General features: G+C 36.6%; 1 protein-coding gene across 1 annotated transcript in view; it reads right to left on the reverse strand.

The window, feature by feature from the left end:
* Positions 1-7,348: 7,348 nt before the first annotated feature.
* The window catches only part of pi4ka (phosphatidylinositol 4-kinase, catalytic, alpha), a 42,997-nt gene continuing 23,201 nt past the window's right edge, over positions 7,349-27,144 (reverse strand). Inside the window, exons 29-54 of the mRNA XM_015382588.1 lie at positions 26,979-27,098; positions 25,035-25,127; positions 24,782-24,938; positions 24,576-24,703; positions 24,314-24,472; positions 23,114-23,265; positions 22,895-23,002; positions 22,671-22,798; positions 22,306-22,464; positions 22,136-22,215; positions 21,823-22,022; positions 19,128-19,218; positions 18,154-18,321; positions 18,000-18,053; positions 17,794-17,914; positions 17,547-17,676; positions 14,517-14,660; positions 14,345-14,415; positions 14,117-14,223; positions 13,915-14,019; positions 12,413-12,538; positions 12,210-12,330; positions 10,632-10,791; positions 8,639-8,728; positions 8,453-8,536; positions 7,349-8,356 (exon numbers count right to left, since the gene is read on the reverse strand). Of these exons, the coding sequence (XP_015238074.1) occupies positions 8,305-8,356; positions 8,453-8,536; positions 8,639-8,728; positions 10,632-10,791; positions 12,210-12,330; positions 12,413-12,538; positions 13,915-14,019; positions 14,117-14,223; positions 14,345-14,415; positions 14,517-14,660; positions 17,547-17,676; positions 17,794-17,914; positions 18,000-18,053; positions 18,154-18,321; positions 19,128-19,218; positions 21,823-22,022; positions 22,136-22,215; positions 22,306-22,464; positions 22,671-22,798; positions 22,895-23,002; positions 23,114-23,265; positions 24,314-24,472; positions 24,576-24,703; positions 24,782-24,938; positions 25,035-25,127; positions 26,979-27,098 (3,108 nt within the window). The 3' untranslated portion in view covers positions 7,349-8,304. The remainder of the gene's footprint in view (positions 8,357-8,452; positions 8,537-8,638; positions 8,729-10,631; positions 10,792-12,209; positions 12,331-12,412; positions 12,539-13,914; positions 14,020-14,116; positions 14,224-14,344; positions 14,416-14,516; positions 14,661-17,546; positions 17,677-17,793; positions 17,915-17,999; positions 18,054-18,153; positions 18,322-19,127; positions 19,219-21,822; positions 22,023-22,135; positions 22,216-22,305; positions 22,465-22,670; positions 22,799-22,894; positions 23,003-23,113; positions 23,266-24,313; positions 24,473-24,575; positions 24,704-24,781; positions 24,939-25,034; positions 25,128-26,978; positions 27,099-27,144) is intronic.

Raw genomic sequence — 27,144 nt, forward strand, 5'->3', positions numbered from 1 at the left:
CCACCGGGCATCTGAATGGGTCTCCGTGGTAACAGCGGCCACGGTGGTTGAGAGTGGCAGAGGTTTTTTGTTACTGCCTTGTTGCCATGGACAGTGTCTCATTACTTAGAATCACTCTTAAAGAGAATTTTAATGTCTAATTTTGGAAAAATATCTACTATTTTATAATCAATGTTCATTTTCTGCTTGGCCTTAAATGTTAAATTAACATTGATTCCAGCCGTTTGAACAAAAAAAAAAAAACTTTTGGTGAATCAGGAATAACAGATTATGATCAAATATATCTGAAATAATGACATATTTGGGACAGTTTAGTACATATTTTAACAAGCTGTTAGTCCTGCAGTTTGGCGTTGCTTTAGCCCTCTGCTGGACAAAAACATAATTGCAGGATGCATCAAACGGGGGCCTGCTAATGAAGCCATACTTTAAATCCAATATAGGTGTAAAAAAAAAATTGGCATATAAAGATGTAAGCTAATATTCTCTTTGTGAGTTTTTGTAAAAGTTCTAACATCTAAGGTATTTCCCCCCTTCCATCTTTTCATACTGTGCTTAGACTTCCACATTCAGGAACAATACAACGTATTTGAATTTTGCTGTTATAGCTTTTGAATAGTTAATTATTTTTGGTGGTAAACAATTCACATCAATCCGTTTTTTTGTTTGTTGTAACTTATTGCTCATTTCTGAATGTGGGAAAGAACAATCTTTAAGGGTATAAAACAAAAATTCTCTCCCTCTAATTTGGAGTTATTTTTAAATTTATTAGGTTATTTTGATGTTCTCTTTGTCTTTTTTGTTAATTCTGTCTGTTTTTATATAGATCATTGTTTTTGTTAAATAAGTAGCTTTTAATTGCTTGATGAGAACATGATGCAAAAAAGTCTGTTTCTGTAAGTTGCTATTAAATATGGGAAAGAGAAAATAAAATGTCATACGAGATAAGCCAAGCAAGGACATACTTGCTATGAACAGAGCAACAATTAATATTTCATTTGAAAGACTGGAGTTTAATTGTACCTACCCTCATAACACAGTAATGTTAAGTTATTAGGGGGGATTATGGTACCATTAAAATTATGCATTTATTTTTTTGATCATTTTATAAATCTTTATAGGCATTATCAAATGTTCTGCAGATACTCAGATTATAACGTGAATATAATGCATAGATTTTTAAGGGGGTGAGCAACTTTATTAATTTAAACTTAACTGATTGCCTTTTTTAGGAAACCCTCCATGTGAAGATCTCAACAGTTCTCCTGGACCATAAAAATCGGATTTCTTTTAAAATAAAAATAAAAAAAACAATTAATGTATCTATCTATCAATCAATCTATCTATCAATCAATCAATCAATCAATCAATCAATCAATCAATCAATCAATCTATCTATCTATCTATCTATCTATCTATCTATCTATCTATATCTATCTATCATATAACATCATCTATTGCATATATTTTTGTCATTAATGATAAAATTAAAGAAAGATGCTGTGTGTGTGTTTTATCATTTTCTTATTTAAGATTTTATACATTTTGCCTGATTAAAAGAAAAAAGTATGACATGCATTAACTCTTTGTGCTGGTAGGAAGGCCTATTCTAAAGTTGTGGCAGCGGCTACAGAAAAACAGTCCAGTAGCTAGAGCTCACTATACAATATACTTTGTTCTGTATTCTTCTTCAACTTCTGCAAAGTATCATTAAAATGTAGAAAGGATGACAGCACAAGGCAAAGATTTCCAGTTACTGTTTAGTTTTCTTAATTAATAATAGTTTTAATAATCCCCTTAAATAAAAGTTGAAAAAAACTAGAAAATTACAAATGTCTTTACAAATCCTACAAAAATGGCCCGTCTTGAACTCATACATAAAGGTTTAGAGCTGAAATCAGGCTGATTTCCTCTGCTCTGCTCTGTTGCCTCTCTACTTCTTGCAGCCTGTGCCGGTCACGCTGTCCAAACAGATCAAAGGTCAAACGATAAGGAGACGTCGAACACTGGGGCCCATTCAACAGCACGGCCTTAAGTGAATAACATGTGGGCATAGTGAATCTGAGCAGAAGTAGAAAGAAAGGGAACTGGAGAAAGTTTAGCTTTGGTGTTTATCTTGACAAGCCCTTGTGAGAGGTGGAAATCTTTTGTAATTTATTTCAAGCTCATGAAAATTAATTTTAAAATACTGAAAAGTTATACAAATTTAGTATTATATCGTGAGATATTTTATGGTGTCTGGATTTTATCTTACTTCCTGGAGTAAAAGTACTTTAGGCAGCTTGTATGTGAGTATTCCTGTGTTTTCCTGCCCGAATCTAAAGCATGTGTGATCTACCAGCTTTGGACTTGCAGGTAAACTGTGCCTGGTCAGGTTCGACCCCTCCCCTAAGTAATTAGAACATCAGATAACACAAATGATCAACAGTGCAGAGGAAAGGCTAACCCTAGTTTTGCCCTTCGGCTACATGTGAAGCGCAACAAAGCCAGACAATGTGTCACCAATCAGTTCTGCTTCATGTTTCTTTTACACAAAAATATTACATCCTGAACTAGTGCAAAACTACAACTGTGCACCCAAAAATACTTTGGAATATTATAAACAAATTTGATATATTTCAATGATTCTATTAAAAAAAATGACAGGTCAATATATTTTATAGCATCTGTTTCTGTTGGATTTAAAAAAGATTAAAAACTGTTTATTTCGCAGGACATGATATAGTCAGCACAATCACTGAAAACAGTGATGAGTTGAAAAAAAGTCACGGACATCGAATATAGGGAGAGAAAAAAGACAAGATCAGCAGAAATAATTTTTGAAATAGTGCAGAGTATATTTCCTTACATTTGGAAGATGAAATAAAAGTGTAGTGGAGCCATGCAGGGGGTTTTGAAGCAGTGGCCTCAGCCACAAAAAGTGCTGAAAGTGAGCAAACATGTAAGATTTGCTAGATGTTGTGGTCCTAACACCGATTAGCAACACAGACGTCAAGAAAAGAATATCACATTCAAACACTAAAGATGTTCACAAATAAAAGTTGGAGAATATGTGTAACACTAGATCAATCTGCAACAAGCTACCAGAACATTTATATTATATTAAAGAGGTAGCAAATAAACAGAACAGTTGCTATCTGCAGAAAGGATCCTAGAGGCTAACCTACCCTCCACCTAGGACTAGGAAAGAAAAACTAACATCTCTGCAGACCCAACACATCCTGGACAAATCTGTTTTTCTTTTTTAATCAGTTTTGTTCTGAAAACATCTTTAATGAGAGCAAAGAGGGATAAAAGTCAACTTGAGCAAAGAGGGATAGAAGTCAACTTCTTTATTTGTGTGACAAACCTGATTAAGACTTATTCTGATTTTAATTAATTAAAAACAACTATCTTCAATATTTGGGTGTTTGCTAAATTTGGTAAAATGGTAAATCTAGAGAAAGTAAAATGCTCTTGATGATGTAAAGACATTGGAATTAGTTGTGATGACCATGGTAAATGGAATTGACCAAAGCGCTTTACACTACATTAAGCCATCCACCCATTCACAAACACACTGATGATGGCAAACTACATTATAGCAACAGCTGCCATGGGGCTCACTAACAGAAGCGAGGCTTCCGTACACAGGGGCTACTGAGCCCTCTGACCACCATCAGTAGACAATGAAGGTGAAGTGTCTTGCCCAAGGACACAACAGCACTGAAAGCTGGAGCTGCAGCTTGAACCGTCAACCCTTCGATTTCAGGGCAAACTCCTTCATCTGATACCACTGTCGACCATATGAGGAATGATTTGGGTAGTGAGGAAATTACTTATGCCAAGTCAAACTTTTCTATGGCCAAAGGGCAATTTGATGCACAGACAGCAGTGAAGACATTCAAAAACAACTACAAAAAAGAGATACAAAAGGGATAAGTTCATATTAGTCAATATCACATGGACCTTGTTATGACAGCCCAAAGAGCAGAGAGGATAAAGGATAAACTCATTTTGTACCTCTGTCCTGATTGTAAAAGGGAAAATTCTGTCTGCAGGGAATCAAACAGCTTTTATGAAAATGTCAAACTTGCACAGTAACATTATAGATGCCACCCATAGACCCAATCTATACAGTTTAAATGCAGGGGGGAAAAAAGCTATATTTGGGTGAGTTACACTTTAAGAATTTGGAACTTGGAAAGGGCACTCTTGTCAGCAATTTTAATTACAAACCTTCATAATTATCCAAAGAAAATTCACATTTTTGATGGAAGGCGATCAATGCTTAAACATAAAAGCGAACGTAAGAATAAAATCAATAAAACAAAAATAAAACATCTGAATGAGAAATAATCTGACTTTTAAAGTATGATAAGCATGCTTACAACGTAATCTACCTACAACTAAAACTCATATTTTCATCAACTACTATTTCCAGGTGTTTATATTCTGACACCAGCTCCACTGTTTGGTCATTGATTCCAGCTGGAGAGGTCAGTATGGAGATTTTCCCATACTCTATGCATGTTTCTTTTGTTTCATTCACATTAATAACAGCATTTAAAAGAAAGCATTGTCAACCAGACATTTCTCTGCTAGGAAGCAACATAATGACCAAATGTTCAGAAAACCAAATAATGTAGTGTCTAATGCAATGGCTCTGGTTACCAGTGGTTAAAATGTTTGCCCTTTTTATACAATACCTACAGATACATTTTAGATACATTTACATTTGTTTTTCTAAAGGAAATTCTTCCTTTGTCTTGGTTTTCTGTTTCTCCCTATTCAGAAATTGGCCTCTGTGTCTCTTCTCATCACATGCATCAAACCGCGGGGCATCTTGTGACACATTCATGCTTCTTTAGCTGGCGAGGCCATGGCGCAGTATGCCAGCCATGTGCTATGCAGCAATTAACTCCTCTTTGAGCCGTTTCAGTCATTAAAGCTGTATGTGTGTGTGTGGGGAGGGGGGAGTTGAGTAGAAAGAGCTGTTTGTCCAAATGACTGGAGCAGACAGTTGGGCCTATTGATGAAATGTTAGGGCTAATTGGGAATACAGGCTGTAGCCCTGAATAGTCAGACCGTAGCTGCCAGAGCTGTGTTTCTTCTTTTACAAGACCCCACTAAAACATTTATGCAACTGTAACATCAGAGCTCAAGGAGAGGACCTGGTTCATGGTACTTCAGCCCACCGGTTTAAAACAGTTATAGCTACGAAGGTTGTGGTAAAACCGTGACCAATTTTTTCAGCATTTGTGATGCATACCAAATTTGTAAAAAGAAGTGCTTTCAAGCTGGGATTTTTGTGCATAACTTATCATCTTATACATCTACTTTTTAAAAAATCCTCTCTTTTTTTCTCTATTATTGCTGTCACTTAAATGAAGACATAAGGGGATATATTTTTAAAAGACTGGTTAATTCTATTTAACATTAAAATAACCTGGAAGTGGATCATTGCGTCTTAGATCAATGGTTCAGGCTGGTGTTGGTGATTTGATGGTGGAAGTTATACTTCCATGACACACTTTGCATATCCTAATTTAAACTGGGCATCATCTGGACCCCGAAACCTATCTGAGGATTACTATAGTGCATCTCCATTCCTATATAACCACAGTATACATATCTTCCAATGTCTACTTCCACCAGTATAAGGCAGTAAAAATCTATTCATCTCCAATTTTATTCTTAAAAAGGTTATGCTTTCAGATAGCTTCCTTTTACCTCATCTGAATCCAAAAGGGCACTTTTGGTATGTGGTAGGAAGGAAGATTAAGGATGATTAGGATGGTAGTAAGGATGATTAAATGGAAAAGGGGTCAAACCTTGCACAAGCAAAGTGTACCTAATTAAGTGTTGACAAATGAACAAGTCTTGTACAGACATTTTGCTGATGCACATGTGCTACTATTTATAACAAATGGATATGTCCAACATGTCACTCCAGGACCGAGCCACATCTGCAGCAACACAGAATGCAACCGAGATAACTAGTGATCAGATCTCTTCAAAAATGCATCAAACCTAATGCAATGAATTATAAACCAATCAGAACCACCCATTAGCATTGTTTCTCTATCACTTTTATTTTAGTTAAACCTTATATGCATTCGCTGTTCAAAAGACAAGGCTCTATGTTTGCTAGATCACCTTTTTGCCTTTCCATAGAGCTCTAACTCTCATCATGCAATAATGATTGTTTGGCTTGCAGTGTGTTGACTTGAGCTGGGTTGCCTTTTTCCTAAGGGTCTTGTCTTCTTCTGTTCACATATTGTGCACCCAACCACTACATGTCATTAAACACTTAAATGAATGTATAATGTTGCCCTTAATAAATTAAGACACAACAAGTAAGATAAATAACCAAAGGCTGCAACAAATTCTTAGAAAGATTAACATTTCTAATGACTCAGAATTCACCAACTTTACTTTTTCCTCCAAGAATCTATGCAAATTGAGCATATGCAGATTTCTATGTACTGCCATGAAACCGAAGTAACTGACAATTTGCTGGTGCCCCGACTGGTGATATTGTTTTGTTTTTCTGTGTTTTTAGTTGTTTTTTGCCATGGCAAATTATTCAGACAAGAACACATTATCCCCTGTAAGTAAGTCATGTTGCTGTCAGAGGCTAAGACCTTAAAAGGTAGGGTATGGAAGACTTAAAAAAAACTACCCTGTCAGTCCCTGTACCTGAGAGGAAGCTCAAGAGGATTAAGATTTTAGTCAGTTTCATGTATTTTTAAAGTAACAATCTTAAAGCATGAGGATGAATAAGGCAGAGGAGGATGTGCATCATACTGATGAATCAGATTAGTGCCCTCATCTTTCAGTCACTCAAGAAAAACAGAGCTGATACTGCATGTATCATCACATGCTGCCCTCTGGTGGATGGAGATTTACAATGAACATAACTGTACCTTTTTTTAAGCTATGTGATTGCATTTTAAAGAAAAGAGCATGTATCAAAGCGTGATTTAAATACTTTAAATTTTGATTGGAAGAATACAATTTATATATATTTAATAAATATATAAACCACTGTTTACTGAAAATGGGTCCCTTCCAGTTGCTAAATTTGTTTGTAAGAAGATTCAATTTGCAAAGCTTCCTCAGAAATATATTTTGACAGTTGGCATTAAATGACCAAATAAATGAACTTGAATAGTTGTGGGATTAACTGGACTGATCTGAAATTAATTAAAATCAGTTTTGATTCTGTATAAATATATATTATGTAAAATTACATAAATCTTTGAAAAGGGTTTGTTGGTGGCTGAGACAGTTTGGAGCCACAGACAGGCTGCAGATCCAGGAGTGATTTACAAAGTGTACATATGGAACCAGTGTTTATTTCTTGTTTAAGTTAATAGAGCTTTATTTGATTTCACCTGCATTCTCATTCAAAAAGAATGAAAATAGAAAAGGAGACAGAAATGGGTAATGAATACAAATATACAAAGAGAAAGTACATTTTTACAGCCAGTTAAAATCACTAATCATCATTTAACCACATTGGCATGAGGCAACGCCTTTTATATTATTTTAGCACAATTTCCCAAAAGCGACATTGGATACAAGCCAAATGGTAACTAAAACTCAACCTCATGCAACTGGTCAACATTAAAATTGTACCTAAATTGAACCCAGACAATAGGAAATTGTGATTTAGTGCAGCAAACTCCCCACCCACCCTTTGGCAAGGCTAAATATGTTCAAGTCAGTCTCAAAGTTTCCAGACTTGTGCGCATCATATCACCCATTGGAAGAGGAAATATGAAAAAATACAGAGTGACACCCATGCATAAATGATCAAGTCTTCCTGTTAAACACATGGCACGGGTCAAATTACTCCGACTGGTCCATTCAAAGAGAAGCACAGTAGTACAGTCAAGCACAGGATGACATAATAGGCCACATTGGTCAGAACTGATACAAATTTACTTCTGCTACCATAAAACATCCACTTCAAATTCCATAACCCCCCCCAAAAAAAAATTAACAAAAGCAACATTCACAAATATCGCAATTAAAATAATGGCACAAACCAATGAAGTGTGTACTGAACGTGTGTACTGAACGTGCAGAATAACGAGAGATACCCGTCAAATACAGAGAAGTCAAATTCTAGTGCAACCATACAATAATTAGGGCTAACATTGATTTCAACATAGCATAATAAATAAAGGATGCAAAAGCAAATATAACTGATTATCATCAAAACCATTTAATTTACACAATCTCCAAAAGAGGAATGCAATGAAGGCACAAACATTATGTACCAGCCAACAGATGCACATGCTCAGGCACAGATGTTTAGTATGGGATCTGGTTTTGGTAGTACTGGAGCATATCGTATGTTCGGCTCCTGTTGAAAAAGAAAAGCAGAGACAGTCAGAAAAATCAAAGCAATCCCTGGAAGTTGCTGTTAAAGAAGATCATAGCATGATTGGTATCCACAAACCTGTTGCTGAGGAAGCAGTTCTGGATGACTTTAATGATGAAGGAAGCTGCATCTTTCTCGCTCAGCCCAGGGTTGAATCGCTGCCTGAATGTGCGCACATATTATAAGCAAGAACAGCAAATGACATTTTAAATACCTTTGTGTTGGTTCATAGTAACAGAATCATAAAAAGCCAAACATACTCACTTGAGTAGTTTGATGGTTTGCCCTCTGAAGCAGGGAAGACCTGTGTCCAGCATGAGATTTACCAGAGAGACAACTGCATCCATGTAGGGCCTGTTTGAACACGGGGGAACATAAAATAATTAGTAATCAACCCCTCTCACCGAGCAATAATCAGTTATATAAGGGTACCGGTTCTTAAATTGTGGGTAGGACCCCCTAGGTGGTACCCGATTTCTATATTTACACTACCCCTCCAGACCGAATGACCAAGTAAATGAACTTGAATAGTTGTGGGATTAACTGGACTGATCTGAAATTAATTAAAATCAGTTTGAAGCCACAGACAGGCTGCAGATCCAGGAGTGAGTTACAAAGTGTACAGATGGAACCAGTTTTTATTTCTTGTTTAAGTTAATAGAGCTTTATTTGATTTCACCTGCATTCTCATTCAAAAAGAATGAAAATAGAAAAGGAGACAGAAATGGGTAATGAATACAAATATACAAAGAGAAAGTAAATTTTTACAGCCAGTTAAAATCACTGATCATCATTTAACCACATTGGCATGAGGCAACGCCTTTTATATTATTTTAGCACAATTTCCCAGAAGCGACATTGGATACAAGCCAAATGGTAACTAAAACTTAACCTCATGCAACTGGTCAACATTAAAATTGTACCTAAATTGAACCCAGACAATAGGAAATTGTGATTTAGTGCAGCAAACTCCCCACCCACCCTTTGGCAAGGCTAAATATGTTCAAGTCAGTCTCAAAGTTTCCAGACTTTGTGCGCATCATATCACCCATTGGAAGAGGAAATATGAAAAAATACAGAGTGACACCCATGCATAAATGATCAAGTCTTCCTGTTAAATAATAATCAGTTATATAAGGGTACCGGTTCTTAAAGTGTGGGTAGGACCCCCTAGTGGTACCCGATTTCTATATTTACACTACCCCTCCAGACCGAGCTTTGATCACTTACTGTGCCGAGCTTTGTTCTTATGACCATTTTTCACATTGTCTAGACTTAGACAACTTTTATTGTGTTTTTGTATACACAGAGTGTATACAAATGAAATTCTGTTTAGTACAGCTTTCCAGACAGTAAATTAACATTTCCATTCCTTAAAGTGCAGCAGTGATCAAATGTGTGGGAGAAATAAACAACGTGCAAAAAAACACACAAAAAAATCCATTAATATGGAAGTTTCAGTGTGATGCAGAGTCTGTGACATGATTTAGAGTTTTTTCAACAGTTCAGCGCTCTGATGGTGGTAAGGAAGAAACTGTTGCAGAATTTTCTGGACCTTCATCAAACTAATGTGTATTCTTTCTATCTTAAATGATTCACACAGCATCATCAGAGTGGTGAAAAGCCAAGATGTGAAAAGTATAGTTTGCATTACATCAGTTGACCTACTAATGTTGAGTAGTAGGGGTGTAAGAAAAAAATTGTTTCTGTCTAATATTGCAATGATTCATTAGATATTGGTATGCATTCAAAATACGGCCAAATTAAACTAAAATTTAAAAAATATTAATAAGCAAACATTCATTTCACTGGCTTATTTTTATATAACTCAGGATTGCAGCTGCAGCTGGTAGTTGGAAGAGTACCACCCAAGAGCCTATTGTTCAGTTGCTCTTCAGTTGCTCTGCTGCCGCCGCAGCAGAGCAACATCATGATCTGGTGAGGTGTTCCAGTGCTATACTATTATAAAATCACAATATATAGTTTTTTATACTGTATCAGAATATGTTGGTATAAATCATGACACGTAATCGTAATAACAAGCGTATTGTCAAATTCTTGCCAATTCACAAAACTAACAAGAAGTTATACAGTATAAGAGTAGTACCAAGTTTATGATGTAAGATGTTGCCTTTAATCAATAATAAAAAGGTCGTGAGTACCCTAAGTTGCAAGTGAGCCCACAAAACTGTGATCAAATAACTTCTATAGATGGGCTTAGCATGAAAGATGTATTTAAACCCCTCTGGAAACTCACCTCACAGCAAGGTATCCCCTCACACACATTTCCATGAACCACTTGAAAGGCGTCGCCTCCATCTTCCCACCCATGATCATCACCATTTCATCTGTGAGCTTGATATCTGGCTCCCAGCCCAGATTTCCCCCAGGAGAGCTTTCAAACATGAACCCAAAGTCTAAAAGCATAAATAGAGCATTAGCCACAAAAATGAAGGTTTAAAGACGGGTCCAACTAGGCCCAGGAACTAAAAATACATGTAGCTACTTGAAAACGTTAATGAATATTGCAGACAAGAGTAAAATTGAAGAAACAGCTGAAGATCAAAAACATAGGGTTCATTACAGCAACAATAATAAGATCCCCCCAAAAAATGTGTGCAGGAACAAAGTAGCTTTAAAATTTTCTGTATACATGTTGCTTTTTAACATGCCTAATCTATTGGAAAAGGTAACAAAATGTCATGTTTCTCTAGGTTGTGAAAAAGAAATGACAGTTGCCCATTTCTCTTAGGCTAAATTCAAATATCTCAATATGTCAAACTGTTAAGGACACACAGAGGAAGTTGCCATATTTAGTGCTATCAAAATAGTGCAGGCAGTAAGGAAGGAGCTAGGAAGCTGAAGCAGTATATTTCCTAGAACCGATTCAGTTAGCATAGGGACCTCCTGACGTTCACATCAGAGTTTAACCTGTTCAGGCCTCTTTCATGAATTTATTGAGGCATGGTTGAAAAGCATGGTCGGACTTTCATTCAAATCGATCTTTTTTTTAATTTATTACTTTTACGAGATTACATATTTTTTCTGTTACAACTGTTGGTTTTTCTTTCATTAACGAGGGGGGACCAACAATTCTGTCCATGTGTTTAATTTATTTCTTCACATGTACTTTGTGCAACACATGCTTACGGCTACAACTTCATGTTTTTAGGTTTTTCAAATAGGGAGCTTCATTTGTTCGCTCAGTTTGTTTAACTTTTGTTTGTTTTTGTAGATCTTTTCCTAAAGGATGTTGTCCTTATTTGATAAGCATCATTCATGTGCATGTCAATCGCGTAATGATGTTCATAAGGCTGAACGCTGTCTGGAGCTCCTTTCCTACCCTGGATAGTGTTCCTTCTGCTGACCCAGCAACAGGTAAAGGGTTAGGAGCTAGGAATAGGAGGTAGGAGCTACAACTTCTGAAGGATATTCAGTATGGGATAGTCAAAAAGACATGGCGTTTACATAAAGCAGATATATGTAAAGTCAGGAATCAACCGCAAGTTGCTACTTCCTCAAACTTTACTATTAACACTTTCAGAGCACCAACTAAAAGTTAAACACTACTCAACCAGTTGCAAAACAACTTAGACAATGATCCAAGTTTATTTCACTGGCTCATACATTAAGTAAGATATTAGAGTAGGATTAAAATCCCTACAACATAATGGTAGAGAAAAACATAAATGAAAAGATAAAATAAGAATGTTTTGAGTATTTTCATAGGACTACCAATAAATGTGGATAACTCTTTATGATTTAAAAGAAATGCTAAACATTTGGTTTATTGTCTAAAGATTTAAAGTCTAAAAATAGATTAAGATGTGCCCACCGATGTGAATGAGGTGGCCCTGGCTGTCCAGCATGATGTTTCCGTTGTGTCTGTCTTTTATCTGCAGCAAGAAGAGCAGCAAGCTGTAAGCTGCCATACTGCGAATGAAGTTATACCGCGCCTAAAAAAGACAAAATATTAGTTCAGATGTCAGTTTGCATTGAAGTAATAGGATGGTTAGTGGAGGATGTCTTAGTATTTACCTTCTGAAAAGCAAGCGTGGATTCATCTCCATACTGGTTCCTGAAGTAATCATACATCCCGAAGTCAGTCTGCCGACCCAGTTGGTCCCGAGACTTGCAGTCTGGGATGCACTCAATCACTCCACACTATGGAAACAGTGATATTATGAAAGGGGTAGAGTGGCTTACAGAAACCACCATTCCAGTTAAACATTTGTGTCTAATTATTTAGTTTTTTGTTAAAGATATTTTCTGTAGAGGCCGAGAAACTGCATTTCAAAATACTATAGACTAGTCGAGTTTAGGCAAGCTAGGTTATACTGTACTTTCTCTTTAACCCAAGGTGTGATACATGAATCTTAGCAGTTCAAATGATTTTATCTCTAAGAGACTGCTGTTAACCAAAGAAACGTTCAGTAGCAACAAAAGATAACGTCTAGAAGCAGCAGCACACAAGGCCCAGGTTCATTGTGGCTTGTTCTGCTCTTGGGTTTAGAGAAGGTCGTGTCCTGACCAAAAAAAACAATGTGAAGAGAAGTTACTCATTAAAACAACAGTGAGTTTCAGTAAACTGCAAAGTGTAAACATGGCAATGAATTATCTGACAGAGAGAATGATAACAAACTAGCAATGCTTGAATCTCCCTCAATCAGCTTCCAGTCTCAAAATCATAGTTGTGCTCAGGGATTACTTAAAGTAATAAAAGCTGACAATGTCTTTTCCACCACTGTAAAAGTTCCAATCTTTAGCCACATAGTGCTATGAAAGTAAAATGATAGAGATTATTTGCAAATCAGTTTAAATCTGTAGTTTTTACTTAGAAAACTCTGAACCTATAATTATCCACCATCAGGCAGAATTTAAGTCAAACATCCAACTTGAAACTCTTATATTCTAAATTTAGAGAACAATATGGTACATACTATTATAACAGACCAGTAATAACCATTATATACCTTTATGTTTTAATGATTACTTATTGCAAGAAATGAAATGTGTGCCCTAGGAAAAGATATGACAAATTTTATTTTGAAATTTAATTTAATAGACCTAATTTCAGAATCATCACCCATTTTTAATTGAATTCAGAAGATAAACAAAAAAAGTTATTTTTGAATTGAATTTATAGTATATATTTGTAGAATAGTGGCAATGTATCTAAGCATATTCATGTATATAGCTTTTAGATTAAGCTTAAGATTCAATTAGATAATGATTTGTGCATAAAATCTGTCAAATATTTTCCATTATGCTTTTCTTTCTTTAATGAATGAATAAATAAATAGATCTGGCTGCATTTGGGAAAGTACATTTTTTGTAATATTTTGACATTTTAAATTTTGTTTGTTTGTTTGCACTGCGATGGACTGGCGACCTGTGCAGGGTGTACCCTGCCTCTCGCCCAAAGACAGCTGGATATACTGTAGACACCAGCATCCCTTGCAACACTTGGGGTTAAGCGTGTCAGAAAATGGATGGATGGATCGAAAATTGTTTTGTATGAGGAAATAGTTGAGTCTTACTCCAGGAGCTGTGGCCACCACTCTGTAGGGAAAAACATAGAGATCCAGCCCTCCCAGCTGGAAAATGTTCTTGAACAGGCTGATTATCTGCAAAGCCAACATGTCCTGCAGACACAGAGAAAGCGGTAAGAAGAGGAGCATATGATTTAAGATTCATAGCTTCCATCAGGGAATGATAAAAAGGACATTGAGCTTTTTAGACCTGTCTGCAGTCATCTCCAACTTTGAAGATAGCTGCTTGCCAGCAGATTCTCCTGGCCTCTTCCTCACCATTCATCTCATCCACAGAATCTGAATGGGACTGAAGTCCTGTAGGAGAGGGTGGTGAGATGGACAAACAAATTAGAGAAATATTAAATCTACTTTAAATATTCCAGATCACTTTTCACAAGAAGTAGAATATTTTGGATGTTTTTGCCACTAATAGTACCTTCTTTTTCTAGCTCACTCACTCCACATCTTTTAACTTTGAACTTGGCCAAGTATGGGGCTTTGGCAGCACTGCAAAAAAGAGAAAAGGCATTTGAATATTTTATTTTGACAGATAAAACAAAAAGGTAATTATATAAATCTGATTTATTCTTGTTGATCTGGTGGCCGACCTCTGCATGGGAGTACCAGACTTATAGTCTATATCCAAAACTATGGCCTCAGGGTTACTGGGAAGATAGCACCCACATTGGACTTTAATCTGAGCCAAGGCTTCCAGACAAGCCTTTTTCCGTCCCTCCCCTTTAGGAATAGGCCTGAAAAAGACAAACAAAAACAGGTTACAAACAACTTTTCTGATCTTCTGTGCATGGACGTTTGTTATTCAGACTACTGAGCTCAATGGGCATCAAACTAAATGACTTCAGACCACAAGTGACAGCTTTTTCTGCTGTAAATCACAGAGGAGAGTCACTAATACAGAGTGGAGGCCTTGGGACAGTAGAGATTTCTCCCCTGTTGTTGCAATTAGTGCTGTAATGAGGGCAGAGGGGAAACCTCTGGTCTCTTCTGAGCTGACACAACACTTTCAGTAAGAAATCATCTCATTGAGTCCACATATTCACAGACACGTGTGTTTTCCAGATCAATGCATGATGGAAGCGACAGAAGGGCAAATGGTGGCTAAATTAATGAACAACAAAGGGATTCAGAGAGAGGAAGTGGAACAAAACACCTTCACTGCTGGGAAAACACGCCACTTCATAAACACCTTAAAGATTACATGCAGGATTCTAAACTAAAGTTACAAGGTGATAACTTTAAGACTGTAAAAATTATCTAAATTTTTTCAGGGTCAGTGGGTTAGATTGAAAATATTTTTATTTTTTATTGGTACCCAATTTAGCTTTTAATTGGGAAAATGGTCAATGTGTGTTAAAAACAGCCCCATAATATGATGACTCCCAGCAGCCGTTTCAAATATAAAGTAAAGAGTTCAGTGATAGGAAAATGTATTGACTGTAAAAGCTATGGTTACTGGAGTATAAACCAAAAGCTATGCAAAATTGTGTTTTCACATTGTTCAAAGGAAACAAAACAATACAAACAATAAGGTCCTATTCTATGATGATTTAAAGTCCTGTTAGTGTCACTTCATTTACTGTATCTAATAACAAACTAACCTCTACTTTACTAACAAACGATGCATAATATGAGAGTTTAAGGCAGATCCAATCACTTTCAAACTTGTTTTGTTTCACAACTGAAACTTGACTCAAAGTAAATAAGCCAATTTTTTCACACAGTAAAATTATCAAAGACAATTCATTTAAATTCTGCTGAATATAAGTCCAATTTAACATCTTAAACTTTGTCAGTTTTAGTATTTTTTTTACTCTTAAGGAAATAATAAATCAGTATTGACCAGTAAAAGCCTGACCAGTTCATCAGCGCATATTTCTGCCCCTGGTGACAGCTGATTTATATTGAGTTGGACTGTGTCTGTTGCACTTTTTGCGCATCATCACTAGCGGTGCACCGATTAATCAGCCGGCCGATTTAACGGTCTCGATTTGTGATCGGCCGATATTTAGATTTGAAACTGATCTTTTTCAAAGATCTTATCTACCTCTGCAAAAGTCCAAAAGTCAATGCTCCAAACTTTGATCTATATTTGAGAGCAGTAATTTCAGAAGTTTTTAACATTTCACAGGTATTGATTAATGCCTTTCAGTAAGATAAGGGGTATTTAAGGGGTTTTGTGATCTTACAACAGACTATATCGGTTATAAAAAAAAAAATCTGTATCGATGAAGATTGGAATCGGCATGTTCAGGGATTAAAGCAAAAAAAAAAAATAATCCTTTACTTTGAAACCAGGTGGTCTGCGTGAGTGTCACAGTGAACGCAGAGATGTTCCCACCTCCTCTGCAGACACTCTGCTTTATCTCTCCCAAATTATAGGTGACCGCAGACAGTGCCACAGACAGGAGGCCTCTGGTCAGATCTACATCCGCTCTATACTATGCGTATTTCCTGTTTGGTACCTTACCGGCTTGTTTTGTTTGTATGACCACCATTACAGAAAACGACTCGTGAAGATGGACAAACAAGAAGAGCGAGGTGCGTGAGAACGACCCTTTTTCCACCTGGTTCCCCGCCTTTTTTGCCATCCTGTTCCTCCCATGTCGCACAAACTTGCCACAACTTCCTCACCGCCTCGGCCGTATCTAGACCCACAGCTAGTTCCTGATTGCCCCTCTTGCGTTGTGGTGTGGAATAACATAGCACAGACCACGCTTCAATATTTTTGCATAAATCCAAGTGTCTGTGCTATACCTACGAAAAGCTCACTGCGACACACTGCTGCAGGAGTATAACCATGCTGTGAGAAGTTGTGTTCGGTGAGGAAAGCACAAACCCTTATTTTTTACTTGCATACATGGTCAGTTATTGACGCTGGTAAATCAGTTGTTGCCGTAGCTCCCGGCAAACGTGTGCGGGACCGCACAAACAGCACTCAATTGCTATTAGTTTCAGAGCGCTCCTTTGCAACCATTGCCTGAGTGAGGCAAGAGGAATTTTGATTGTCTTTTTAAAATTTATTTACAATCAATTTATTTTCAAGTGATTTTTTTTCACCCATGGGCAATCGCTACAAGCTGGAAATCCAGCCTGGGGCTGGAATACTATAATCCCTGCATGTTAGCAATTCTAAAGATCGGGTATCGGTGATCAGAAACCAGCGATCGGTGCAGCCTTAATCCTCACCATTTATAGAAATCGGTTTGCAGTGAACATTTTTAGAGCAAGAATAGCTTCAAGGATTTAAATAATGTTCAGGCAGCACAGAGTTGTGATTGGCAAGAAATAAAAGTGGGATGTTTAATCCTAGTAAAGGCACTAAAATGCATGCAAATATTTAATAGATGATGCAATTTTTATTAATTAGACAGGATAACATTAGTGTCTTTGTTTCCATATCTATGAATAAGTTCCGCCACCAGAGAGATTTAAATTGATCATTGAACAAAGCCCAATGGGCACCAAACTACATTTGGTTAAATAAAGGGTAAACAGAAACAAGGATTTTTGATGAACAAATTCTAATCAATGTGTTCATATAAGCATCCCAAAAGCAGGATTGAAAAACAGCCTAGATACAAACTGGTATTAGGTTCAGGCAGATAGTATGGTCCTACTTGATAATGGCAGAAACATTGGTGATCTCGTTGAAGAACTCAAACTCTCTTTGGTAAAAGTCTTTTGCTGGGCCAGAGAGCGATCCAGTAATCTCCTCCACCATCTGTTCCAACAACTCCCCGATGTCAGCTGAAGAGATGCAAAATATAAAATAAAAATCAGACATAATTATAGTTTTATTACATTGCTTAGCCTCTCAGAATCTGCTCCTTGTGCATTTGTGTTGATTCTGGTTAAATATCTCACGGTCTTTCTGGTGTCCCTCCTCATCCAGGTAAATGTTGGTCTTCATGTTCCAGATGAACTGGTGAGCCAACAGTTGAGATTTCTGAGCGGCCCAGAGGATGTACTCTCTCACATAACCCATCTAGATTATAGAGAATAAACTCAGGAATGCACGTATAATGCAGGAGTTTAAATACATTTGCAGCATTGGATGTTTTAATACAAACCTTATCGTAGCGAAGGGCTTGGACAATTTGAGGGATGTAGAATAAAATGGCATCCTAGCAACACAAAAAAGGAGAATTTTTACTGATTACTGCAAATCAAATACATTTCAGAGCAGTTTTCAATTCTACATTCATTATGTGTTTATATGCATACAGGAGGAAAGGAGCGCAGAACTTTGACCCCATACTGAGCTGTGAGGGGGTGGGGAGGATACATGGAGGAGAAGTAGGACAGTCCAGTTGGTGGATCTGCTGGGGCCCAGCAGAGGATGTGACTGAGTTCTGGAGAGTCTGCATCAATTGTGTGCCAAGTCACCAAGAACTGCAGGCAAAAGAACAGAACTTAACCAACATTTACATCACATTAGCAGATCCTAATGTGTAGCATGCATCACCCAATCGACTTCATGTTGCGAAAAAAAAATCCTTAAGAGAAATCGCTGTGTATGAGTCATATCAGCAAGTAAAAAAAACAAAACAGATAAACAATGTCAAAGTGAATTATGCAGAAAGTGATGCAGCTCTTTAGGGACAGCTGTTGTCTTCTCCCTTGTCTCTACTTTACTCACTGATGGAGCCCATTAGGAGCTTGTTAAAGCAGAGCTAAACAAGATTAACCTGTTATGCAAAAAAGTTTAACAATAAGAACAAAGAAAGTTTTTGATCACAAACGTTTAAGTTTCAGCGTTTGGATTTAAATTGCTTCATGTTAAGAAAGCAGATTGTGTACCCAGGTTGAGAAAAGAATCTCAAGCAATGAAACAAATGTTTTGTCCATTTCCATGAACCACATATCTCATTCAGTTGTGTATGAGGAGGGGGAAAAAACTTATTCTGTACTTTGTTTAGTTGGGGGCTGGTAATGCGCATTTAGTTGACAAATATGTTCTTTCAACTATAACAATATTGTACAACTTTGGTACTTGATGTTTTGTCCAATCAACAAAAACCCACTTAGTCAGTCAACATAAACCCTTCTGGTCTCAAACTGAGACATGCTATTTAATCTCTATTTGTTTCAGATACATTAAAAACCCTCAGATGCAAAAAATATTCAGGTACATTAGGTCAAATATAAATTGAGCTGCAAGCTATTTTCCTTTTTCTCTTTTTTTTCAACGGGCTAACCTTTACTGCTTCAGGAACATCGCAGACAGCAGCTGGATCCATTCGTACCAGACGTGTCACTTCAGACACAATAGACTCTGAGTTCTTAAATCTGAGAAAAAACATACAACACAAAACTGAGAGAACGTGTACTGATGAAGAAAAAACATTTATTTAAAACATAAAAAACACTGAAAAGGCTTGTGCTTAAGCATGCCATACTTAGGCTATTAAAAGAATGAAACAAACAGATTGTTTTATGTATAACTGCATACTTATTTGGCAATAACAACAAGCTAATTTCTATCAATTAAAAAGGAAAATTCAATTAGGTTTATTTATATAGCACCAATCCACAACACATTTCATCTCAAGGCACATTCAATCAGATCATACAGTCAGATTGTTTAAAAGTTTTCTATCCAAGGAAGACTAGCTGATTGCATCGACTCATTGACTTGAAGGCAATCCCTCACACCAAGCATGCTTGTAGCAACAGTGGAGAGGAAAACTCCCTTTAGTAGGAAGAAACCTCCAGCAGAACCAGGTAAAAAACCTCAGTGTAAAAATTATATGACATGTATTTTTGATGGTTATAATTAATGTTTTTAACCATTTAAAAACATTTCCAAACCTTTCCAGATACAAATTTACAGGTTTCCTGGACTGTCTTACCAATAATTTTCATTCTTTCTGAATGAAAGCTCAATCATCATTATATAGCAAATTTTAAATTAGCAAACATCAGACTTTAACTGTTATGATTATTTGATGTAATTTGCAATCTGTATATAGAAAAAATGTTGGGTAAAAAAATATTTATATTTTGTAGGCTCATAATCAAAATCCACAGTGTTCAACTTTTGCCTTTAAGTGAGTAGGTAAAGTCTATTTAGATCAGACTTTCAAAACATGAACGTTAAAGTTGTGTGATTTTTTTTTACTGATGAAACCTTTTAGGGGAGCCCATGACCTTTTGTGTTTACAACATATGCACATAGGACATTAAACAGCAGGGGTCTTCAACCTTTTCCAGGCCAAGGACCCCCAAACTGATGGCGGGATGGAGCGGGGACCCCCTAATTATATATATTGTACGAAATTGTGTTATATCAAACTGATCCTATAGTCTTTCTATTATAGATGGAGTAATGTAATGAAAGTAATTTCGCCCTGGGATTATTAAAGTATTTCTGATTCCTGATTGATGGGACAGGTGTTGTGAATGAAACGGTGCCCAGCTTGAACAAGCTCTTGTGCGTCACTGAATGTGAGCATTAATGACTGAAAGACATATTCTGCCTCCATTTATCTGTTTACTTCAGTGTGGTAAATCCATGTTAATGTGTATTTAAAGACATTTCAATAAGTGGGAATATTGCAGGGGGAAATATATATATATAAAAAAAAAAAAAAAAAAACTAATACACCAAAACTTTCGTGACCCCCATGCAGAACCTCCGTGGACCCCCTAGGGTCCTGGACCCCCTGTTGAAGACCTTTGCTCTAAAGCAATAAAGAAAAAGTAGATAGTATGGTGACCAGTGGCAGCTGGTCAATAGAGGGCGCCCCCACACCAACCCAATGAGCTTGATTAGCATGACCAAAGGAGCAAAAAGCAGTGATCTGTCCAAACGGTCAGTAAACTGAGTTTGCTATAGAGTCCACTATATAGTTCCCGTTGTATGTGGACAAAGTAAGCTTGTATGAGCCATGAGAACAGCACATTTTAAACAGGGCATGCACAAGGAGAAATGGGCTTGGCCATGCTCTTGCACATGAAATTTTGTTTTAAGTGATGAGGGTGGGTCTTTAAAAAAATCCTCCACTATACCTTCAAGACATAAAAAATAAAATAAAAATAATAAATAAAATTTCATAAATTAAATAAAAAAATTGAAATATATTAATACATTTTTTAGATTTGCAAGATAAATATTTATTCTTTAATGGTGAGTAAAGCTGTTTCGTCGTCGGATTGATGACATTTTTTCAAATGTCAGGACTGACCTAGTATGGATACAGACAGGTAGGGCTGATTTAAAGCACTTTTTAGAAAGGGCAAAGAGGCATGAACAATCTGGGATTCACATAGAAAATAATATAATATTAGTGTACCTTTTCTAGGTTTTTGTTCATTTGCATAGTTGCTCTTAAATATTTAAACTATTTATTCTCAGAAAAATAAATAGTTTTATATATAAAAAAATTTAAAACTGTCAAATAGCTTCACAATTATTAAACTTTGTTTTAGGTTTGTGACACCATATTGGACCAGGCAAAACACCGATTTGCCTTCACAATACCCCAAAAGGGCAAAAAAATAAACCTCTACATGAAATAATTTTTTTGTTTTTTTAAAGTGTTTTTAGAATTTTTTTTGTTGTTGGCATTCATATAAATATACTGGTGTGATACTTGGTATATGTTTGATACGTCTACTTTGAATTTATAGCCCCCCTGGGGAAAACTCCAATAGCCGCCAGTGATGGTGACCATAATCGAGGTGCGATGAAAGGTCTGAGTCAAGCTTGGATTGGACCAAGTCATTCTTATAAATCCAGACTTTTAAATTGAAACAGGCAGGATATAGACAGATATTCTTATCTTCCATAATCTCTCTTCTTTTTTTAAACCTAGACAGAAGATAAAATTTAAGTTTTTAAGCTGCATTGAACTCTGTTTAACTCTGAACTCTGAATATTTGTCTATTTACCTTGCAGGCAGCTGCAGAGCCAGGTAAGGAGATATACTCCAGGCCAGGTTGACATTATCTTTCCACTGCTTTTCTGTCAGACTGATATATTTGGACCTCCAGTTGGCGATGCTGGTTTCCACTGACTGCTCTGTTGCTATAGCGAGCTCCTGAGTGGATAACGGGTTGTACCATATTGTCAGCCGCTCAATCTCACTGGCCTGGGAAGAGACATGAAAGACAAAGATTCATTACAAAACTCTAAAAAAAAAATGTGTTTAACTCGACTTTACAACACTATAGATATGTACGAATTACTATTGTAGAGAAATACCAGTAAAGCCAGTAACAGAGTCCGTCTTTTCATGTAATATTTGTGCAGCTGTGAACCTCGGTTGCTTTTCTTAGAGAGCCCTAAAAACAGGATATGGATGTGATCTTCATGATTATAATAACCCAAAATAAAACGGAAGTCTGCTATAGAAGGTTTAACTAGTGTTTCACCTGACTTCTTGGAAATAGTTGACATCCCAGAGGACAGAGGGTAGGTGTTGATCCACCCCTGAGGAATCTGCTGCCTCTGGCCGACAGCGATGTCCAGACTGCTCCTGCTGTCTGCAACTGCCATTACAGACAGACTGTTCATCGACATGTCCTGGGGATCTGGATGAACAAAATCCTCATAAATCCATCCTAAATATTCATTAACTTCCTCATAATAATGCTAGTTTTTCTTAAGATAATAAAAAAAGGAAGCATCTGCTTTTATTTATTTTAATATAAAATCTGATCTGCAACAAACAAATTAAGTTGATGATGATGATTTTCTCTTAAAGAACAGATCATTTGTTAATATTTTGTTATTTTACCGGGAGGGACCAGCTGTGTAGCAGTGAGGTACTTCTTGTCAGACTGCAGGCAGGCATAAAACTTTATGATTATGCTGATGTCTTCTCTGAGTCTCTTATCTGTCTGAGTGGGAAATTTGGGAGCGACACTACAGGAAAACACAGATGGAAACAGCGATTATGAACAGAAGACTTTAAAATAGAGAATTTTTTAACTCTATATTCATTTTAAATGCATTTTCTACCTAAAGAAGTCAAACGCTGTAGAGTAGATCTTCTCTCGCAGCACATTTCTGATGGTGGCGTTGGTCACAACATCAGCATGCAGCAGAGTTAAACCAAGAGTCAGCAGTCTAAAGGGATGGAGGTTGGTGATAAACTGCATTAGTTTACTATTATTCATTATTTTTGCCTGACAATATGATATTAAATCATTTTACCATTTTAATGTGATAAAAATATACCTGAATCTTGGGCCAATCGCAGCAACATGTCGGTTCAGGCTGCTTTTGGATCCTCCGACACTCAGAGAAAGAGATCTCTGCAAAATTGAAATGAAGATCTCCACCTGGTCCACGCTACTGTACTTGGCAATCTCAAACCTCTGCACCAGGAACTGTAAAAACAGCAGGAAATAAAATCTTTTATGAGTGAAAATAAGGAATCGTAGTTCTTCTCGGCATTAGATACTGGACACACACTTGTTTGTCCAGTATCTACTGCTGAGAAGAGGCTTCTTTGCTTTTTTGGCAATATCCTAATTTATATTTTTGAGGGGTGATTTCTATCATCATTATGGCTGTTTATTGCAAAATTCTACGTTGTTGAATTTTTGAATTCAAATGGGCTAAGAAATAAACTATCATGTCTGATTTGCTTTGCTGATTTAGTAGAAATTAATCCTATTTAAAAATTATATCCATCCAAGAAATGTTCTCCAACTTTGCTGCTTTGCAGAAGCATTGATGGTTTAAATTAAAAGAGTGTAACTTTGTGTGAATGAGAGAAGATTCTCTGTGGACAAAGACTTACTGTCATTTCAAATAAACAAAACAAGAGTCTTTCTATAAAGATGTTTTAGCACCATGTATTTGCTATAACACAGTTGGCATTGCCCTCTGTAAACAACATTCTTACTCTGCATCCTAAAGTGAATATAGATTTTATTCATAAACATCTTCCTTCCACCTGAGTTATGTGTTGTGTTTTTAAACAACTAAATCACCTTAAAAACACTTCAACACTTGTAGTTCTAACATGTAAAAAGTTCAAGTTATTTAATTCTTTTAATACATCACTGAGAGCAAAATGGCTCTTCTTTAGTGTTATTCCCCACAGTGAAAACATCCAGCATAAAGACTGAAGTGTTCAGGGAGTTTCTTTTTCATTCACCGATCCAACAACGATCAAACTTATGAATTTCCAGCCAGCTACCAATTTTTTAAGGTGAAAAACCTTTTTTTTTTGTTCATATATTTTTCTCACATATTTGTTCATAATCTGTAGACAATTTTTACAGGGAGTTTCCATATGCATTGGGCACAAACAGAGATCGCCTCAATCACCTAAAGAAACCTAAACCTTAGTTAAATTCAAATCAAATGCTGACATTTTAATTTGAGGAAGAAAAAGATGCTGATGCTATATGGCTGCGTCTCAGTCACCTCTATCCAGAGGAAGTGAGGGATGACATCTGGAGCGCAGGGTGTTGGCTGGCTTTCCTCTGACACAGCCAGGGGTCCGGCCTCGACTTGAGTTTCTGAAAACAAACCCATCTTCAGCTCCACGGTCATCTGCCAAGCTCCTGCCATCTCACGCATGAACTACGAACATTAAAAGGAGAGAATAACATTACAATGCTTTCGCACAAAGTGGTATTTTAAACCTTTGCTGACATAAATGAAAAAGTCTGTGGTGAACACTTACTGGAACTTCCACTCCATTATGTGCAGCAAGGAGCCATTCCCAGCAGGCAATGGCTGTTTCCATCCCATGCTCTGAAAACATCTTCAGTGGAGACCAGCACAGATGGTGCAGCAGCTGGGGGTCGCAGTCTAAAAGACACTTTATATTAACTCTCAAACTCACATTACACATTTAAACTTCAGTTTAATGAACCGGACAGAGCTCACTTTTTGTATTTATAAGCAAAGCCGCCATTTTGAACATGACTTGAGTGAATGCTTCCGGGTCTTTTCTTTCTAGAGCGCTGGTCATTTGACTGATCATCATCTTGCTAAGATCAGAGTGGCTGTGTGTTGCCTCTGAAAACTGGATCATACCAGCCACCTGATGCAAAAAAAAAAAAAAAGCCAACAAATGCATTGATCATCATTCAGTATGCATACAATTTTAATTGGAAACAAATCTAATGCTAAGCTCTACCTCTCCGGTGTAACGGTTCCTTAAGTTAAGTGATGCCATGAAGTTGGAGTAATCTTTCTTCACACATGCCGGTCTCTCCGTCAGCTGAGTGGTCTAAACAGAAAACGTAATTTGTAAAGCCTGAGACCAAAAATTCAAGAGCTTGGAAAGTAGAACATGCAGCTGTGCAGTAAGAGTTGAGCATACACTTTTTTTTTGCAAGTTTTAAACCCCTGTCTGTCTGTAATTAGTGTTGAGACCAACCTGTGGAAAAGCAGCCTAGGGTTGAAACCATGGTGAAGGACAGCATCAGTTTAACCAGTTAGCCGAATGGATAACCAGCCATTCAAACCACCCGTCCATTGCCAGTAAGTAACCAGGTAAGCCGTAAATCAGCCAAACCACCAGGGAGGTAGTTGGGTCAGTTAAATGAAGAGAAAATACAAAAAAAAAAAAAAAATGAAGCAAATAAAAAGACAGGTTTAGCAGAATGCAAGCACAGGAAAATATAACAAATGCTCAGCAAGCAAAATAAAGCTACACAGACTAGCTGGCATGCATACACCATACAGTAGGGTAAACAGACATATCTGTTGTTTACAACCCAGCTGTATGGATTTCAAACTCAACATAACATGTTTGCATAAAAAAAAAAAACTTCCATCAGTTTTATGAAAAAAGCAAGGCAGTTGCTGTAGAAGGAACATTTCCTTTGATAGAAAAGCATTTAATACTGAATAGATATTAACCAAAGGGCCACTGGGGCCAATGTTAGATAAAATTATCGATCAAAGTGTGCCACACATTTTAATTAATAATCTTTGAGCCTTTTAAAGTAGGAAACCTCTGAAAGTATGTGATTGACTCTGTAACAAAACAAGGCTATAGAGCAGGTGGAGGTTATAAATTTACAGGTATTCCTCATGGGGCATAAATGTAATTAGTACTACGATTTTTTTCTTTTAATCAGTGACTGCTTGCTAAATCCAAGATGATGACTGTTGGTCATTCCTCTTTTGTTTTTGCAAGTAAAGGCTGTAAATATTTCTGAGCCTAACGTTACAGATATCTTTTTTTTTGGATAGCAATATCCAGTTTAGGTGTTACATGGATCTGTATTTCACCATCAATTTGTTTGACCTGGTGAACGACCTCTACCAGGCTAATGTGCGCTCCAGAGCTTCAGCCCAAAATGTGTTAAAATAAGTTTAACCTGATGTGAAATATCAATCCATGAATCTGTGTTTGATTGTATCTTTGCAATTGTCTGATACAAAGACACTGAATTTTTGCAACAACAACAAAAAAACTAGTGAAAAACACATATGATTTTCAATACAAAAAAATAAAATTTTATAGTAAATGTATTCAGTTTCAAACCATTCATTTTTGTCAAATTCATTTTTAAACTAATGTATTTCTTATCAGACGGATTACAGATTCAATTAGAGCAGTTCATATTCAGCTTCTGATAGCACAGGTTTCTGGCCATAGTTATGGCTGAAAAAAACAATCTTCTATATCTTACTGTACCCTTTCAAAAGCTGGGGGAAAAATGACACAACAGCAACATGATAGAAATAAACATTATTTAAAAATATGAACCCTGTTATTGTTATCCCCATCAATACTGACATGTTAAAAATTCAGTGACATACATAGACTGATGACAATGCCAATAATTTCAAATCCCTAGATGCAAAATCTTGACTGTGTAGAATAGAGATTTCACAATAATTATGCAGTTGTGCACCTATTTATTGTCTTCCTTGTAGCTTTAAAGATGTGTTGTATTATCACTCAAATTACCATGGGATAATTCAAACTAATAAATACAATTTAGTGATTGGTTGCCATTTCATGGGTTTATCAATATTTTTCTAGATATACGGTCTTTAACCTTTGCTCAACCTAATACCAGACATAGCGACGTGAATTATGCATCATTTTACAGTGGACACTTACACCAAGTGTAGTGCTCTGCCTGTTGTAGCCTGCAAAGTGCAAAATGCTTTCTGTGGCCATGGCAAGGCCAGTATGCTGAGAGAGTCCTGACACCCAGATCTGATGTTTGTTCAGGTATTCCTGCATGAAAATGATCAGATAGGGTAAGAACATTAACAGCATAAAA

Source organism: Cyprinodon variegatus, unplaced genomic scaffold, assembly GCF_000732505.1.
Source record: "Cyprinodon variegatus isolate N-32 unplaced genomic scaffold, C_variegatus-1.0 Scaffold260, whole genome shotgun sequence".
NCBI classification, from domain to species: Eukaryota; Metazoa; Chordata; class Actinopteri; order Cyprinodontiformes; family Cyprinodontidae; genus Cyprinodon; species Cyprinodon variegatus.